The sequence below is a fragment of the Sycon ciliatum genome, chromosome 1 (assembly GCF_964019385.1).
Source record: "Sycon ciliatum chromosome 1, ocSycCili1.1, whole genome shotgun sequence".
NCBI lineage: Eukaryota > Metazoa > Porifera > Calcarea > Leucosolenida > Sycettidae > Sycon > Sycon ciliatum.
This window is the reverse complement of record NC_088643.1, coordinates 14,281,720-14,300,145: the sequence shown is the minus strand read 5'-3', so window position 1 is coordinate 14,300,145 and position 18,426 is coordinate 14,281,720. Positions and strand designations below refer to the sequence as shown.

At 48.2% G+C, this 18,426-nt stretch overlaps 1 protein-coding gene across 1 annotated transcript; it reads left to right on the top strand.

Moving 5' to 3' along the window:
• The first annotated feature begins 5,990 nt into the window (after positions 1 to 5,990).
• On the top strand, positions 5,991 to 17,674 carry LOC135814647 (uncharacterized). Its single transcript, XM_065327808.1, has 4 exons — positions 5,991 to 6,407; positions 12,234 to 12,447; positions 15,097 to 15,279; positions 16,602 to 17,674. Exons 2-4 carry the CDS (start codon positions 12,268 to 12,270, stop codon positions 16,833 to 16,835), a joined length of 597 nt encoding a protein of 198 aa, XP_065183880.1. The 5' UTR covers positions 5,991 to 6,407; positions 12,234 to 12,267; the 3' UTR covers positions 16,836 to 17,674.
• The last annotated feature ends 752 nt before the right edge of the window (positions 17,675 to 18,426 follow it).

Here is an 18,426-nt window from a genome sequence, read left to right as displayed (position 1 = left end):
ACGAGCACAGCGCCGTGGATCGAGCAGATCCGGCCGCGCCGGCCTAGCGTGCTTCACTTTCTGGCCGAGGCAAACATCGTCCGCGTGCGCGCATCCCGTGTCCTCTCCCGGGCTTTTACGACTCCCTGGTTCAAACCTATTTGAACTTCATACTGTTCGTCTTCTTTTTGACATGCTCTCTTTCCATCGTCCTTAGCTTTTGTTTGTTGAGAGCTGTTTTGGCTTTCTCCTATACCTCTGGGGGATGCCAAGTGATGGTTTTGAGAGGCTGGTGATGGCTGTGAGCGAGAGTTTGCCGATCGGCGTCGTCCTCGCTATAGCGATGAAAATACTAGTTACTGCGCACCTGGCAGATATCACAACACGTCGGAGCGTCCAGGAGCAAAGGAATCTTGGGTTTTCACTGGAATCTAGTTCCTCCAGCATCGTGTAGCCCACCGTCGGTGAATGGCGGTCCAGAAAGGTCGAACCTGGTCTTCTGCAGCATCTCGCAGTCCTGCGAGGCACACTGAATACGCCTGTCATGTATTCTACAAATAAAAATCACGAAGTAGTGGACTTAACAGTGATGAGTCTATCCTGTATGCTGCAAAAGACGCAGGAAATGTGACTGGTGTCTGTACACTCAGTGACTGGACGCCAACACCCCAGTCTTCTCCTGCAGGATCTGTTTGACATTGACATTATGCAGTAGGTCGGCATTGACCTGGTTTGGCAGCTATCGTAATAGTATCTGCCTGGTTGGATGTAGCAGGTTGGTGTTTGCTCGTTGTCCAGTCCGGAATTTTCTTGTAACTCACGGTGGAGTACGCGCAGGGTTTGTGATCATCCCTGTTCACTTCAATATTATCAAACACAACTTTCCCTTTGTCACTCATCTTATCCTGAGTACTGAATTTGCTGACAATATTGCACCACACTTGTCACAGCCTACCGCCACTGCTGGCGGTGGCGACTGGTTCGTCAATGGCGGTGACCAGGCTGACTGACTAGCTTCGAGACAGCGGCCTCGTCAACCCCGCGGCAGCCTAAAGGTTGATTTTATCGATCCAGCCTCAGCGCCATGTTGACGATGCCCTAGTGACTGTGTGTCATGGATTGCCTTGCCATTAGCGGTCATTCCCGTCCACCTTGGTGCAGCCCTCAACAACTGGCTCAGCCCATGGGAGTCTCAAGTGGACAAAGTTGTTGCCAAAGTAGCTCAGAAGATTGGTGCATCGTGGTGTAGGTGAGCACATAACTAGGACTTCCCAGCGCCTATTTGTCCAGGCTGCGATACTATGTGACATGCTGTACTGCACATTCTTTTCAGCACTGCAAGGCCGGCAGCTGGACCGACTGCAGGGGCCGCGCACATGCAGGCCGCCTGTTGCCAGTGCAGCATTCTGGAACGTTCCTTCCTTCTGAGATCCGTGGAATAATAACTTTCTTTGCTTCAAAGCAAGTTGCTTACCTTTCTGTTGTGCTCCCAGTGTCCTTACAACAATAACCTACAGCAATGTTTTATTTTCCTTTCCATTCCCCAACCAATGAATACTACGATGTCGATTATATTTCTGAATACTTTAGTGTGTGCCCGCGCACGCACGTGTGTGTGTGTGTATACCTCACTTGCCACTCGAAGTTCTGTTCCCCATCACCATGATCACTGGAACACTGCCTGTTCTTTCAGGACCTGCCATCATCTGCGGATGGGCATTCAATGATTGTATTGTGTGTGTGTTTCATTCAGAATCAGATCCGCTATCGTTGCTATAAAAGAAAATCTGTGGGTTCACATCTAGTGCATTTGTAGATTTGCGTGCTTTTCTCGCCACGGGCGCATACATGGGACATTGTGTGTGTGTGTGTGTGTGTGTGTGTGTGTGTGTGTGCGTCTGTGTGTATGGGGATATTGTCTGTATCGGCTTTTGGTACTAATGTTCAGGTCTGTGCTTGCATGTGTGAACATGAAATTGTTCGGTTCTGTGCATGCTATTGCTATGTTGTATTATTGTATGTATGTGCGCATTTCCACGAACAGTGTAGATGAGCGTGGAGAGTGCATTCATCCCTCATCAACCACTTCCCCTTGGGCTTACGAGAGTTTTTTCTGCGTACCTCTCATTTTTGTTTGTTTCTCTCTGATACTGTATTGATGCCGGTACCTGTACCTCGATCTGTTCCTCTATCTGCAGTCGCCTTTAACCTTCGGTCAAGTTAACGTTTATTGTGCTCTATTTATCGTGCGAATCAAAATAAACAATAATAACACAAGTCGTGCTAGAGTGACGACATGTGCGTGTAGTAGGGTTGATGCGATGGGCCGTTATAATTAGGTGGAACAGAACACACATTGGGCAGATTGATTGGGCATCATTGATTGTGCTCAGTCTAAACAGTGAACATAATAATTATCTCCAGTGACAGACTGTAGCGGCTAGCCTCCAGTAGGTAGCTGGCACTAGTCGCTACTGCTTGTTTGACAGGTGCCGCCAGAACCCCTGTTGTGTCATGCTATAGATGCACATGCCCTATTCTGGGGCATACTGAGGTACTTTGATTTTGTTGACTGCATGTAGACAGCATCCAATAGTAGTACTCGTAGACCTTGGCTCTTTGTAGGTCAACCACCATCGCATGGATCGATCGGTGACTATGCACTTGGAGGTTGGAATAGCCCGCGCTGAACAGATCTTGCCATGGCCCAGGGAGTGAACTCGCTTACTCGACTATCCCGGTTTTAGTTAACCAGCATGAGTAGTGCAATTTGTCCATACCATGTTGCGAGCTCACAGTTGTTTGGGCAGGCTTTGAGCTGCACCACGAAACAAAGCGAAATAACGGCGTGACTGTAGAGCAAGGAAGCGGCGAGACGGCACTTCCAGGACGAGACAGGCAGTAGAGATGTGTTCACAGCACGAGCAACCTCTCAAACCCTGCCGGTACTCCACAGTTACAAGCAAAGAAAATGTCGGACTGGACGCGCCAATGCAAACCTGCTACATCCACCCAGGCAGATAGCTGCCAAAACCAGGCCAATGTCGACCCACTGCATACCGGTATGTCAATGTCAAACAGATCCTGCAGGAGAAGACTGGGATGATATTGGCGTCCAGTGTACGGACACCAGTCACATTTCCTGCGTCTTTTGCAGCATATAGGATAGACTCATCACTGTAAAGTCCACTACTTCGTGATTTTTATTTGTAGAATACATGACAGGCGTATTCAGTGTGCCTCGCAGGACTGCGAGATGCTGCAGAAGACCAGGTTCGACCTTTCTGGACCGCCATTCACCGACGGTGGGCTACACGATACTGGAGGAACTAGATTCCAGTGAAAACCCAAGATTCCTTTGCTCCTGGACGCTCCGACGTGTTGTGATATCTGCCAGGTGCGCAGTAACTAGTATTTTCATCGCTATAGCGAGGACGACGCCAATCGGCAAACTCTCGCTCACAGCCATCACCAGCCTCTCAAAACCATCACTTGGCATCCCCCAGAGGTATAGGAGAACGCCAAAACAGCTCTCAACAAACAAAAGCTAAGGACGATGGAAAGAGAGCATGTCAAAAAGAAGACGAACAGTATGAAGTTCAAATAGGTTTGAACACTCGTACCACCAACTATACCACTTTCAATAAATCGTGACGCCATTTTGTTTTAACACGCATACGGTCCACTAGCCCTTTCCCAAAGATGCTCGCCGCTTTTTTCGCTTTTCGTTGTTTTGGAAGAAGACGCAACTTTATTCACTTTGCGAACTACTGTCTTCGCAACTTTTCCGCAACCTTGACCTAATGGTACGTATGGGTAAAAGCATAAGTAAATTTATTAGTTGCGAAAATTATGGCATCTTTGGGAAAGCCAGTCCGAACCGGGGCCAGACGCCATACGGCTCAAACGGTCGTCAAGACCTCGGACTCTGCCAACCGATGATGGTTGTATAATATGTAGTCAGGATAATTTAATATAATAATAATTATAACCCAATACTAGTTCAAAACTAGTACTAGTATTAGATAAACCTTGTTATAGTTCACGCATATTGTTAGATTGACAGCATGAAACAAGGGGGAGCCTCGGACACTGAGTTCGGAAACAGTGTGGAAGGACTTAGGTACATAGACCCTTTGCGCAATAAGCGAGAGGGGTCGAGACGGGGCATGCTGTGCACGCGCTGCACACTTGGCATGCAACCAGCATGCACGGTTTTGCTGCAGGACGTGATCAAGTTTCCTGTGACAGGCTGTGTTTTCACGGTCCCGACGCGATGTTCATGTATGTACTCCCCAGCCTTTTTCATTTTCAAGTTTTTCTAGTTCTGAAGGAAGAAGTCCCGAAACGCTTTCCAAGGACCACTGTTGGGTTCTTGTTTGCAGCAACCGTCATCCCTAACGTTAGTCTAAGGAACCCACTTGTCTTTCCATGCGTTCCCTGGTGATGCTGGCATTCCACACTCTGGAATCCTGGCTATCTGGCGAGAAGAGGGCCGGGTACCGAGGGCCGCAGTGCTGCGATATCGTTTACAGTGTTGTGCTCGGAACACTTTGTCCATGACGACTTTCATCCTTGCTTTTGCGAAGATATGGAACGCCCTGCCAAGAGACTCTGGAGCTTGAGAAAAAGGCATGACCCATCCCTGTCTTCGCTATTGGAAGATCGACTGCTTGCTGGCGCTGCTCGAGCTGCTGTTGTTGAAGTGGAGAGAGACGCTGCCTCATCGCTCAGGTGTGTGGAGAAAGTCATCTGAGTTCGAGCTGTGGCTGTGTGCACGATATGACAGACTTTCACATTATGCACATAGCCACCAAAGTAAAACTCATGGACACTATCCACGGGCTTGTTCACTAGTACTACTCCATCAGCTCCCTCTTCACTGTCATCGGCGATTCGCCCCTGCGTTGGAGACGAGCAAGCATGGTGTGGCACTCACTCTGGGAAACAGAGGTTCATCACTCATCCACTGGGACGCATGAAATGTTGGGCATGATGAAGGTACACTCGAGGAAGTGGTGCCCTTCTTAGTTCTAGGAGCATCAGGGTTCTGCATGGAGAAGTGTTCTCTACATCGACAGAGGAGAGAAGGTAGAGAAAATAAAAATAAATTTCAATCTACAGTAATCCGAAATATCCACTGAATGCGGAAAACTTACCGCTCCAACAACTCCTTCGTTTTCCAGACAGATACGCACCCTCATTCAGCAGAAAACTGTTCAGTTCCTTACACAACCGATCTTCATTTGACAGTTCGTCCACGGGTTCCACAGCCATCGATGGCAAACCACTCGACACTCTCTCCTCCATCTCCAAAATGGAAAAATACAGTGTTCCACCATGCTCAACAACTGATACTCTGCACAAAAATCGAAGAGGATGCCCCGTCTCGGATCACGTGACCGTTATTGTGCAAAGGGTCTATTGTAAGTTAGGTTGTAGTAAGGTCACTGTTTCCGAACACATAATCATTGTCCTCCACCTTGTTTCATGCTGCCAATCTAACAATCAGGAGCACTGTTTTTCAACACAGTGCTCCGCGTTGTAGATCTGCCTGTCAATCGATCAACAAGTCAACGTAGATCTACGCACTACACTGACAGCGCTAGCGCCGCTAGTACAATTATGTACATGATGATGTACAGTTGTATATAGCCGGCGGCCTTGTCGAAGTCGAAGGATCCAGAAGCGCCTACCCGACCGCACGCACGGACTGCAGACACTGTCACTGCATGCAGACACTGTCCCTGCATGCATGCACTGGTGCCAGTGACTGCGTGGAGTCTGCAGACTGAATAGAAAAGAAGACAGTCAGTGAATGTCAGAAGTGAAGCACTGAAGGCTTGTGAAGCTGAGCGACGCGTAGATGTCCAACAACACCCGACGCTGCATGCACGCGAGGCGCATGCCTTTCTGATTTTCATATCCAGTGAAAATAATCATGCGGAACTGTATGATGCACTTGTCTGCACTGCAATCTACATCACGTCAAGCATGTACTACTGATTGTACTGTTTTGTCTGTGTGTGCATAAAATCCTCGCAAAATCTGCGCCAGCGACGTCGTTGAACTGCTGAAGTCAAGAGAGTGAGACTCTCTCTCTCGTCTCTGTCACAGCCTAGCGATACCTGTATATCGTGGGAATATCTGTGTTACACTTCGTTGGAAACAAAAGGTTTGGTAACCTGGCTCAGAGAGAGACACCCAGGCCAAGCTTGGTCACAAACGCGTTGGATCGATCGGTGGAGTTGTCGAAACGTCGCAGTGGACTCGTCCTTATAGCTTAGCAGAGCACCACCACTGGGGAACAAGAAAAGAAAGAAAAAAACAGGTCGGAGCAGGTCGCCGGGCGCAATGGGCGAAGCAGGCGAAGAAGCGAGTTCACCGCTGATCACCATACACCTTCTCTCCGACACATCATGACCCTGGTAAGTTAGTTGTACGTCAACGCACTGGGCTTTCAGGTTTACCGCTGCTCCCCAAATGCACTCCCTTGACGTCTGTTGTTGACAATCATGTTCCCTGAAATACCTGGAGTGATAATTTTGCTCCATTTTGTTGTGTGCTGGAATATAGACTGCTTGTAATAAGAATAACGAAGCCGAATGAATGCCGTTATCCAGTCTTACCAAAATGTACTTCAGGTTTTCGTGGTAGCTGAAATACAGGTACAGATCAACCATTGTAACAGTTAGTGGTGTTCTTTCCTCCATGTCGCCTCGAACCGGTGATTTTTGGTGATATTCATTGCGTTTCTAGTTGTCATTATGCGGGCGTAGTTAGCGACCCTGCGGTTCATTCTGGGCGTCCGTGATTCTCCTTTTCGACTTCGTGACAATAAAGATTATAATTATAAATTTAAAAATGTGAATTGTTTTTGATTGCAAAATCACACGGGCCTGGAACATTCTCTGCATAGTGTCACGTGACAAGTAGTTGCTGCCAGGTGGTAGTATGACTCATTGAATGCTGCATGTGTGTGCAATGCACCGTTACTAACTCATCGGCATACCAGTTCACCGAGTACTTACCTCGACTTTTGTCTGACCGCAGCTTGGTACTCAGTGCAAGCCTGATTTTCAGCTCGTTTAACCCTTTAGGGCCCACAATTATTTCAAGAAATGCACTGCATACGCAAGCCCGGGTACTTATCTGGTCGTAACTTTGGTGTCCTTTGGCCGATTTTGGTGATCTTGGGCTTTCTGGAAAGCTCTTGGCCAGAGGAATACAGCGATAGCCAGCAATACATCACTCGATCCACAGAACCAGCGCCGCAGCGCGATACGGCGCTCCAAAGCCAGCATTGCGAGCGCCCAACTCAAATTCTCTGCCATTTCAACAAATTGCATCGCAGATCGCTCAAATTTTTTTTACTGGAGAGCTGAGAAACATGCCTTTGCGATGACGTGAACTATCTGTAGCTGCGTGGGCCGCGAGTCAGGGAAAACCCCTAAAAACGAGTTCAAAATGCACGCGCTCGAGTTGACTCTGCTGAGCGAATTTAGTTCGAGTCTCGTATCTCCGCTCTCCGAACTCGGATCGCTTTCGGGTTTTTTCGAGCCGATAGCTGAGACAATTCTAATGTCGATATCCCTTTCGATTGTCCGATTTGGTCAAGGGACGGCCGAGTTACGCCAGGTTGCGCTTTGAAAAGTATGCACTGTACACTGGTACGGATATATCCGTACTATGGGCCTCAAAGGGTTAAATCTCAGCCTCCTAGGACTCAGACAAGTCGTGGCAATGGGTATTGTGGGTGGGTGCACTCATGCGTGCAGGGCATCAGGATATTGTACCGTAAGTTGGTGCGCGCACATACATTACATCCAGAATCTCCGGTACGAACACTGTGGACACACTTAGGAAGCGGGTGGATTTCTTGTCAGCATTGTAGTGGTGAACCGTTAACGGTTCAATTGTATGCCTGCAAAACATACCCAGGAACGTTTCCCAGTACTACAGTACCTTTGTATCTCTGTTATCCGAACCACGGAAGTCACGCTGGCCACCTCGGTCTATGGGGCACGCTGCGGGTGATTTTGGTGGAAATGTTGCTACATTTTTGCCAATTTTGTGTAAAGAGTGACATCATATTCCGGATCTCTACCCCTGCCACTTACGATGTACATGCCTGTATGTGATTCAGAGTTATGAACAATTCGTAGCTCTGGACAGTGTCTGTCTGAATGGGGTCTGTGGGTATCCCGCGGCCAGGGGCCGAGGAGCAGTGGCTTGCCGCACCAGCACAGGTTCCTTCTTGGAGTCTCTACCCTTCCCCGTTGTTGTGTTGTCCTGCTACTTCTCTCCCCTCTTCTTACCAGCAGGTTGTGTCTTCAGTAAAAATAAACGAGAGAGCTTGGAAGCTCAGGGCCCTACGCTATGCTTTTTTCCCTTCATGACCTAGACAAAAAAAGCATAGGGATGTTATAAATTCTTATAAGTTTATACTTTTTGTTTTTAGACATAACCTTGGATTCGAACCCGCACTATCGCCCTGCATGCATCCCCCAATGCACTTCGCATACATATTTGAAAGCCCTATTATATTATTATACATTGTGGCCAGCCGTCTTTGATTGTACGGTACGGTACGGGATAGGTACGGGACAGGTACGGTCGAGGGTAATACGACACCGTCTAACGCCTTGATGACGGCAAAAAATGAAAAGGGATGTTAAAAATTTTTCAATTCTCCTTTTTTTTCAGGCACTACTTGGGATTCGAACCCGCACTATCGCCCTACATGCATTCCCCCATACACTTCGCATTCATACTCATTCTTCCAAGTTGCTTCACGTTATGATCTTGTGTTTGAAAGCCCTATTTGAATATTGCGGTCAGCTGTATGTGGCCAGCTGTGTTTGATGGTACGGTACGGTACGGGACAGATACGGGATGGCGCCAGGCGTGACACAAACAAACAAACAAACACCAAATTAAAGCTGTGTGGACCCTGGCTAGCGCCAGGCGTTACTGAAGTAACGTCTTCTGCATAGCTACGGGAATAAAAATAAGGTAAGGAAGCGGCGCTCCCTTTTTAAGCCAAAGCATATTTCGGATTCTAGGAGTCTGAAACAGCAGAGCAGGGCATTCTCGTGAGCAATCCTAGTAAGAAAGGGAAGATCGTTTTCGGTCGGTTTGTCGGAACAACGTACAAATCAGAGTGTTTCTGAGAAATTGGAACAAGTGGCAGCCCTCCATACTGTCGTCGTGGTGATAGTCGAGTCGTGAGACTCAGCGGAGAGCACGGTGTGGTGCTGCGTCAGTATCCTACATGCTTTTGTCATCTCGCTGTGTGCGGGGCAGCAGCATGCAGCCCTACCAACTGCTCACCACCACGTTCTTCTTGTGCACAGGAATCGTGTTGCTTTCGCGTTGAAATCGCCTTTTCGTGTCTCCTTGTCCTTGCATGCGCATGGATGACAGCCAAGCTCTTGTGACCTGTCGCAGGTCACGATGTGCAAGACTGCCCATGGGCTGATATTGGCTTCCTCCTCAGTGCTTTGCCATGGCTCTAGTGTTGTAGTGTGCTTTTAGAATTTCGATTGTCATGCACCTGGAGTGCCCGTATGGCCTCCTTGCAGGACCTTGATGATACGGACGGGCATGCACATGAGTTGACGTTGTTCACCAGCGGTTTCACCAATGTTCATTTATGCTTACTAGTGCTGACGTGCGCACAATAGGGTAAAGATTATGGGGGCTAGCAGGCAGACAGAAGGGAAGGAGTGAAGTTATATACCGTCGTTTCCGGAGTATTAACCGCACTTAAAACACTCGTAATTCACCCCGAAAAGTCAGTGTGGTTTAGGGTGCGTTTGGTTGGTACGATCTAGAACAGGATCAAACAGCTGGTGCACATGGAACAGCCTCATGCCAAAGTCAGTGTGGTTTAGGGTGCGTTTGGTTGGTACGATCTAGAACAGGATCAAACAGCTGGTGCACATGGAACAGCCTCATGCCAAAGTCAGTGTGGTTTAGGGTGCGTTTGGTTGGTACGATCTAGAACAGGATCAAACAGCTGGTGCACATGGAACAGCCTCATGCCAAAGTCAGTGTGGTTTAGGGTGCGTTTGGTTGGTACGATCTAGAACAGGATCAAACAGCTAGTGCACATGGAACAGCCTCATGCCAAAGTCAGTGTGGTTTAGGGTGCGTTTGGTTGGTACGATCTAGAACAGGATCAAACAGCTGGTGCACATGGAGCAGCCTCATGCCAACCAAACGGTACTCCAGAAACAGAGCATATTTTGTGAAAAATATGCCAAACTTGGTTCACTCTTCAAAATGTGTATGGGTCACTGTGTACTGTACGACGAGTCCAACCCAAAAGGGTATGCACGTGATCATTTGGGACCGAAATTGATGTTTCCGCCAGGTTTCACTGTGAAAAAGTGAAACTGCTCGGTCTGCTCCGGCCTCGAGGCCGGAGCAAGCAGAGCACGCGAAAAGGGCCCTTATGGTGATTTTCAACAAAATTCAGCTGATGGCATTTTCAGGTTGCCAGTGATTGTAGAAATCGAATAAAAAAAATTGACTCAATTTGGCCAACTCTAATCAAAGTTACGGCTCCTGCCGTGGGCTCGTTTTTTACGGAAAATGCGGACATGTAGATAAGGGGGGTAAGAAACTCCTAGACATTCAGCCAGAGGAGACTGGTTGCAATAGCCATGGAGAATATCTCAGCCAAAGTACAGCATGTGTACACAGTTACAGTCAAAAGACAAAATTGAAAGAACAACCTGTTGAAATCTTTGTTATGTACACAGTAACTAGGGAGTCATCCACCATGGAGTACTACGCAAGAAGCGGACCCAGAATGTGGCTTTTGGCAAATAGTTGCAACGGAAGTTACAGTAACAGCAACAAACATTGTTCCCCAAGCACCAGGTGACCGGGTTCATATGCACTCTCTTCTCAGTTTCAAGGCGAGAGCTGACTAGAAGCAGCGGGGGCAGGGCAGAGAGTGTCTTGATGCTCCACAGCAACAAACGGCCGTATCTCCTTGTGCAAATACTCCTGGCGTGCTTGCGACAAGCTGCGGAAAGTAGACTCCGCTATAGCTCTCCATCCCTCTGACTTACACAGTGCCACAAATTCTGCATGGACTTCTTTGTATGTCTGGTGAGCTGGCAAGAAAACAGGAGGTACATCATCACGGCCGCGAAGAGGGGCTGGGTGTGGGATACCATAGACATCAGCGTGTCGCTTGATGAAGTCAAGGCAATTCTTGACATCAGCAAATTCCAGTGCATTGGGCGGCCTCCGCCCACGGTTACCATGTACTCTTGCTGTGACACCATGCTCATGGAGGTGCTTTCTCAAGTTCTTTAGCCGCTTCTCACTGATGTCGTACAAAGTCCTGAATGCAGCAACACAAATTTCAACTCCCTGGAATGAATAGCGAAAGCGCTGTCGCTGTCTCTTCTCTCCTGGCTTGTGGGACAAAGCAATTTCGTGTCGACCTGACTCGAGCAGTCCCAGTATAATCAGGTCACTCTCAGGTCGCTCGAGCTCCTTCATATTCAGCACATTCACTTCAACATCTGCCTCGTCAAACTTCCTAAAACAATTCAGGCTGCATCCGCACGAATAATTGCGATTGTGTTCAGCCGCTTCACCAGTCTGCATGGCTTCAGAGGGGCTACTGCTACTAGAAGTTGCCTGTGGAGCGGCGTGCGAGCTGTCCAAAGACATGAAGTCCATTGCTGCACTAGCTGTGTCGATTGTCGCAGCAAGGAAATGTTCTCGTTCGTCATCGCTGCTGTCAGAACTATCTTCACTTTCGCTCCCTGCGCCATCACTCGCACACTCGTCATCGCCATAAAACTCAGCTTCATCTTCTCTGAGAAGAAGATCCAGCGCAGCATCAACAGTGAAGCAGGTTCTCCGGCTCATGTTCAACTCGAGCATCCACTGATCCAGCTAGTGCAAGAAGAGCTAGAGAAGGGAACGGCAAGTGAAGCGCAACAAGAAAGAAGTACAATTGCCGTGCCAGCAGCTAGCTGCCCAAGCGCGCGCGTGCGAACCCACGAAATCAAAATCGCTGAAACTTTGGCTTCCGTAGCTCAATTTCATCGCGGTAACGCGCCCTTACACTACAATGGTCAAATGACATAATGAATGGTGATGATATACAGGGTTGATGTCTGGATTTCGTGACAAAAAACTGGGTGCCGCTTATACTCTAGTGCGGCTCATACTCTGGATAGTACGGTACCAATTGTTTTGGCAATGTTCTACTGTTTCTGCAGGTGTTGGGTTGCTAAGCGTCACCTGGAGGCGGCCATGGCTCAGCGCTGTGACCGCGCCGAGTTCCTGTTGAGCTGGCAACCGTACTTTCTCTTTGAAAGTGCGCCGGACGAGGGTATGCCGTTCGTCGAGTGGATGCGCAATGTGGCCGGCGAAGAAGCGGCGGGCAAGGCTCAGCGGCGCGAGGGAACGCTCTTCGAACTCTGCGATGAAATGGTAGGTTGACTACTGCACATGGAGTGCTAAAGGGGCACTCCGGCTTCATTTTTGATGAAGAGTTTTCGATGCCAAAACGAAGGTGATTGAAAGAGAAGACCTGTTCACCAAGAATGAGCGTCAAGAAATGATTGAGCCGAGCATGCAGACGACTTTTGAATTTTCCCAATCGAGCCCTCGAAATTTGTTTTCCTGCTCGACTTGATCGCTTGTGGACATTCATTCTTGGTGAAGAGGTCTTTTCTTTCACCTACCTGTACCTTTGTGTTGGCATGGAAAATCGACATTGAAAATGGAGCCGAGGTGCTACTTTATAATGTGTGTCTATCATAATTTATTTTGACCACAGTACACCATGCTATGTCTGTGATTTGACCTTGGACAAAGAGATTCAGCGAATGCCATCATAATTACTTCCTCCGACTTATTGAAATGTGCGGTTCAGTTTCAAGTTGTAGTACAGCACAAAGACAGATTGTGTGTTCACAATATTTTGTACAGCGACAGCTATCATCACATTGAGAGGAAAATTAGTCGCTCTCATCTGGCGAGGAGTCTGTGGATTCAGCGGTTTCCTCGCTTGGTGCTGCAATTCTGGCGGCCATTTCATCGCGGACTTTCTCAGCGCTCGTCACAAGTCGCTTTGGAAATCTCAGGTCGTGGCGATTCGCAGCAGATTTCGTCTTCGAGCTCGCCCGTGCTCCGGTGTGGTGTGAATACGTGTTGTCACCGCGGCTCTTGATGATGCCTTTGAAAGATGCGAAGAGACATCTCCACACACTCTCCATCCGCTCCGCAGGGTACTCAGACCAACATTTCTTCACAGCCTCCATCAAATCGGCGACATTCTCCTTTGTGACGAGCCCAGTGTCGCACTGCAAGCTGGCAAAGAACACCAGGTCATTGCAATTTAGGTCGGGCAATTGAGGCGGCTGTGTAACAACAACGATGTTGAATCCTTTCTTTTTCCCTTGCAATGACCAGTGCTTCAGGTTTGCTCTTGCAGTGTGGGGTTGCGCGCCGTTGTGCCTGAGGCCAGCCACAGGTTTCCTGAGTTACGGTAAAACCACCATAGCTTCTGACGCATCGAGTCAAACACGCCGTCTTTGCTGAGCATGACATGCCGTTACTCCTGTGCATTCGCAGTCACTGGCTGGAGAATGTCAGTTTCGCCAGCTACCGTACCCGTCCGTGAGTCGGATCGCTTCGCTTTGCGCTGCATTATCTACTGGACGACGCGCTCGCTCAAGTTTTGGCCAGGAAACTTCACCAACAAGCGCTGCATCCCACCAGGAGGCAGCCTGCTACTGCCTTTGGCGATCTTGTTGCATTCGCTGATGATTTTCCATCAATTCGGAGTGGAAACATCAGCGCCACGCTTCTGAACAGACTTAGGTGTTGCGGGAGGTGTACTCACGCCGTATAATTTGCAGCAACATGCTTCAAACGCCTCCGCGATTGCTTCTCCTTGCTCTTTTGGTTTGCTATTTTTCTCCAAATTAACCTCCGACCAACCGCAATAGGCGAAGACTCATGACAACAGCGCTGCCTTTCTGGATCCTGTATCTGTATGGATCCAAACTCACTTGGGTGGTTTTCTTCACGGCATGGTGACGCATTGGCCAGTCGTGACTAGACTGGGCCCTCCCGGTCAGGGACCCACTCCTGGTACAGAAACAGTATACACCTGCATGCTTCACAAGGGGCCTACCCACCACACACACTGTACTTCGCTGTGGGCAGAGCGGACCCAAAAGTCGTAATGTGTCGTTTACCAGGCTAAGAGGTTGATTTCTGATGGTTCACTTTCAAGCCCTATTCTGACCGTTGACCAGAAGGAGGTGTCAGAGACCTGTTTCAATGAGCTCGACATAGTGAGGACGATGGTCACCCCCTCTTGCTATTCGAGTACACAAACCTGCAATGAATTCCAGGAGACCCGTAACCCACTGACTACATGTTCTGGTAAAGCACAAGGTCTGCTCTTCTGGCTGCCTGGCTTTTCGCTGGTGCTGTTGGGCACCGTAGAATGAACAGGCTGGAATTTCACCAAGCACAGCGTACCAGTGTATACACGGTGACTCAACTGTGCATAGACTGTAGCACATGAACATAAGAATGGTCTACAGTCCATTCATTGGAAACTGGCCCGCTGGCTTTTGAAAGTCGGATTTGGGCCGAACTGAGGATCAAAAATCTGGGTTTTGGATCTGCTTCTCCATACAGTTTGCCATGGCATACCTGTCCTAATTTTGTAAAACCTGGCTGAATTTCTATTTCCCTGTTCTTGGACTTTTCTGGCCTCAAATGTGGCAAGGAGTAATTGCACGGGTCACACAACGCAGGATGTACTGTTGTTTTCACGATATCTACAACTATGTGAGAGAGACACCAAAAAGTGAGGGTGCCAGTTTCCAATGAATAGACTGTAGGCTTGGAGGCCGATCTCCGAGTTCTTCGGCGACCGACAGTGCTGTACGTGCGGTTTGTAATTGCCTATGAAGTTATGATGGTACTCCTGCATGAGCTATCGACGTAGACTAGATGATCTATTGAGTACTCTGGTGTTCGGTGCGGATAACACTTATAATAGTGCAATGTCCTGCCTATGTGTTGTGTGTTTGGCCCGGCTGGGCTACCGACGTGCAGGGTTTGAACTTGGATGCGGACAGGCGGCTGGGGAATACCGTGTACTCACATTGCCTTGTTGACTACGCTGGAAAGATCAGCCCTGCAGTACAGACTGAGCTGGTTGAAGTGCTCTTTGAGGGTAACCTGGCCAATGGAGAGCTCATCAGTGATATCAATTTCTTGTTGAGATGTGCAGAAAAGGTAGGATCTGTGCAAGTTCCTTTGAAGTTGTATAGGATTTGTAGAAGAACAATATTTTCCTGACTCGCACACTCTCTCTCTGTCTCTCTCTCTCTCTCTCTCTCTCTCTCTCTCTCTCTTTCCCCCCCTCTCTCTCTCTCTCTCTCTCTCTCTCTCTCACACACGCACACTTACTCTCACTCGCTCACTCGGCCTCAAGCGAAGGTCCTTGGTGAAGGTCCTTGGTTCGAGTCCTGGTGGTACCAGTCAATTTTTTCTTCAGACTTTTCCCTTTTCCTTTCCCTCAACTAGTGAATCTATTCACATTAGTAATACATCTCGCTTGATTGTAGTTTGCACCCCTTCCTATCCTTTGACGTTTAGTGTAAAAGCGGTGCAACTTACATGTATCTGGGAAAATGCTGTGCACGTCTATGTTTCTAGGCGAATAGAATTTAGCATGACACGAGCCAGTACGTGAAATAGAATGGTGAAAATGGCGCATTTCAGGTTAGTTTTAGGTTGTAACGGAGTAGGCATTTCCCAAATCGGCCGGCCGAAAATTTCGCCGAAAACTGTGGTTTTGAAGAAATCACCGATCCTTTGGCCGAATATGCATTTTTCGCACTGAATTCGCCGAAAATCGATGTTTTTGTGCCTCAGCAGTATGCAAATACAATCCCTGTAACCATAATGCTGCGAAAGGTGACTCTGACGTTAGGCATTAACGAAAACTGGTGAACAGGAAAAGACGACGAAATCAATGGCTATGAAGAAATAGACTCAGATGGAGAGCCATGGTTTAATTTATACAAAAGAGAAAGACCGAGGAACTTCCCTTCCTTATGCTATTTCTATAACTTAGAACCTTTCAAGTTGGAAGGCTGTTGGAGTGCGCATCCAAGATGTGCTAGAGCTGTTAGCCAGTTGGTTGTAGAACGTCAGTACCGTCGGTCAGTGTCGTGCAATGTTATCGCATGAGCTGATTGTGTGTTTAAAAGTAACTGGTGGTGTTAGTGGACAGTAGAGCGTAACTTGTAGTTCCTCGGTCTTTCTCTTTTGTATATGAAGAAATATCCGATAATTGCGCCGAATTTGCGAATTTTGCCCTGAATTCCCCGAAAACCGATGTTTTAGTGCCTCTAAAGCGTGCATGTAGATGTACACTGTACTGCGAGCGGTGAATTCCAATACTGCTTTGAGCCGAATTCTGACTTTTGGGCTCATAATATGGCCGAAATTGGACATTCTCTTAGCCGATTAGGCGAAAAAACGGGCCGATTTGGGAAATGCCTATAACGGAGCCTCTGTTTGTGTTCTCTTTCTACTGGGCGTTGTTGTAGGTGAACATCGACAAGGAAGGTGCCTTGGCACACATGCAAAACGCCGAGATCCAGCAGCAAATCATTGCCGCGTACAAGCAGACCGTGCAAGAAATCGGCGTGCCCAAGCTGCCGTTCACCATCATGACGTCCAATCGAAATCCCGAGCTCAAGCTGGCCTTCTCCGGGGATATGCCGCCGTCCACCATGGCCGCGATTTTCGACAAGTTGCTGGACAGCAGCACGGAGACCTAAGGACTCAAATTCTCTTCTCGTGTGAGACTGTTGATAGGGATTGTGTTCTTTCTGTGGGCAGTCCGGCATTGCCCAGTCGTGCAGGCTACGGGCATCCACCGCGTTCAAGTTCCAGGCCCTCGACCCAGACGAATGATGCCATCACCTTCAAGCTGCCCTGACCAGGCAGAGGGGTGTTGGCGGATACCTCCGATCTGTGTGTACGAGGGTCTGAACGTGTGTGCCGTGTTTGTGCCAATCCTGCTCAGTGCCTTGCAGAGCAATGGCCGTTGCCCTCTACTTTCGGGTACTTTGATTTCCGCATTCCACGCTCCATTCATAGCACTTTGATTAGTCTGCCGTCTTATACTCGTTTTCTCTCACAATAGCGAAGAGGTCAATGCCACCACCGACCTGCTTGCCATGACATTTGCAGATGGGAGACACCTTGACTTAGCAATGCATGCAGATGCGAGCGGCGAACAAGTCGCTCCCTCTGTTCATATACGCGCCTTTATTCGTCCTTGAGGTGATTCAGTTTCTAGTCCGGTGCCTGTATTCAGTGGCACGAAGTATGCGTATTTGGGTTCTTTTCTCTATCAGTGTCTACCACACGCGATGCTGCCGATGTGCCATAAACTAGAAACCGGTGGTGTTCACTGCTCAGATACGTGACTGTACTAGACTGTAGCACCGCCGTCATGTGCCGCTTCTTACTTTGCGTTCGGTGTTGGCATGCGCACTGCGCCTTATTAGTCATTGCTTGGCAACTCGCGTCTGGTCTTGATTCTGATAAAATCCATTTCTTGCATATTGTGCGTGAAGGAAATAAAAAACAGCAAGTTGCTCTATAAGTTTAATGATGGCATTGCTACTGTGTGTGTGTGTGTGTGCATGTGTGTGTGTGTGTGTGTGTGTGTGTGCAATGGGCATAATACTTATAATCTACTTGTATCACCAGGCAACCAGATCCACCACTTGCCAGAAATCTAAAGTTGCATTTGCGTAACTTGAATCCGTTATAACACGGTTCCGGGCCTAACTCTAGCTACTGTTGTCGTTGCAGACACCCAATCCTGCTGTCTGGGACACTAGCATGCTACAATGTACTTTTATAAGCAGAAATTTTCGGTGATGTTTTAATTTCCGTAACTTCGATGCCGACAATTTTTACCGAAAATAAAACGCACCGAAAATTTCGGTACTACCGGTACTGTATACATGTAGTACTAGTAGACTTACCTGGAAAACGGGTTTTACCGAAAATTTCCCTCCGTCGATTTTGGAGAATACCGAAAATGTTACGCCACCGAAGTTTCCGCTTTTACATGCAGCATGTCCGACTAGAACTTCCGTGCGGATTCGTATGCTTTGGTCCTTTGGAAGTGCGCTGTGGTGTTCAGTGAAAGGCACTGGGCTGTTCACACTTGCACACGAGGGAAATGCTCATGCATTCGTTATTAGGGGTTTCCAGATTATGTTTGAATAATGGGGTGTTTTTGGATCTTTGGAATTTTTTCGAATTTTGCTGTTTTCCCGTGAATTTTCGCAAATTCGACAATTTTCCGGAAAATTTTGCCAAATTCTACCTTTTTTAGACCTCTTTTTGAGG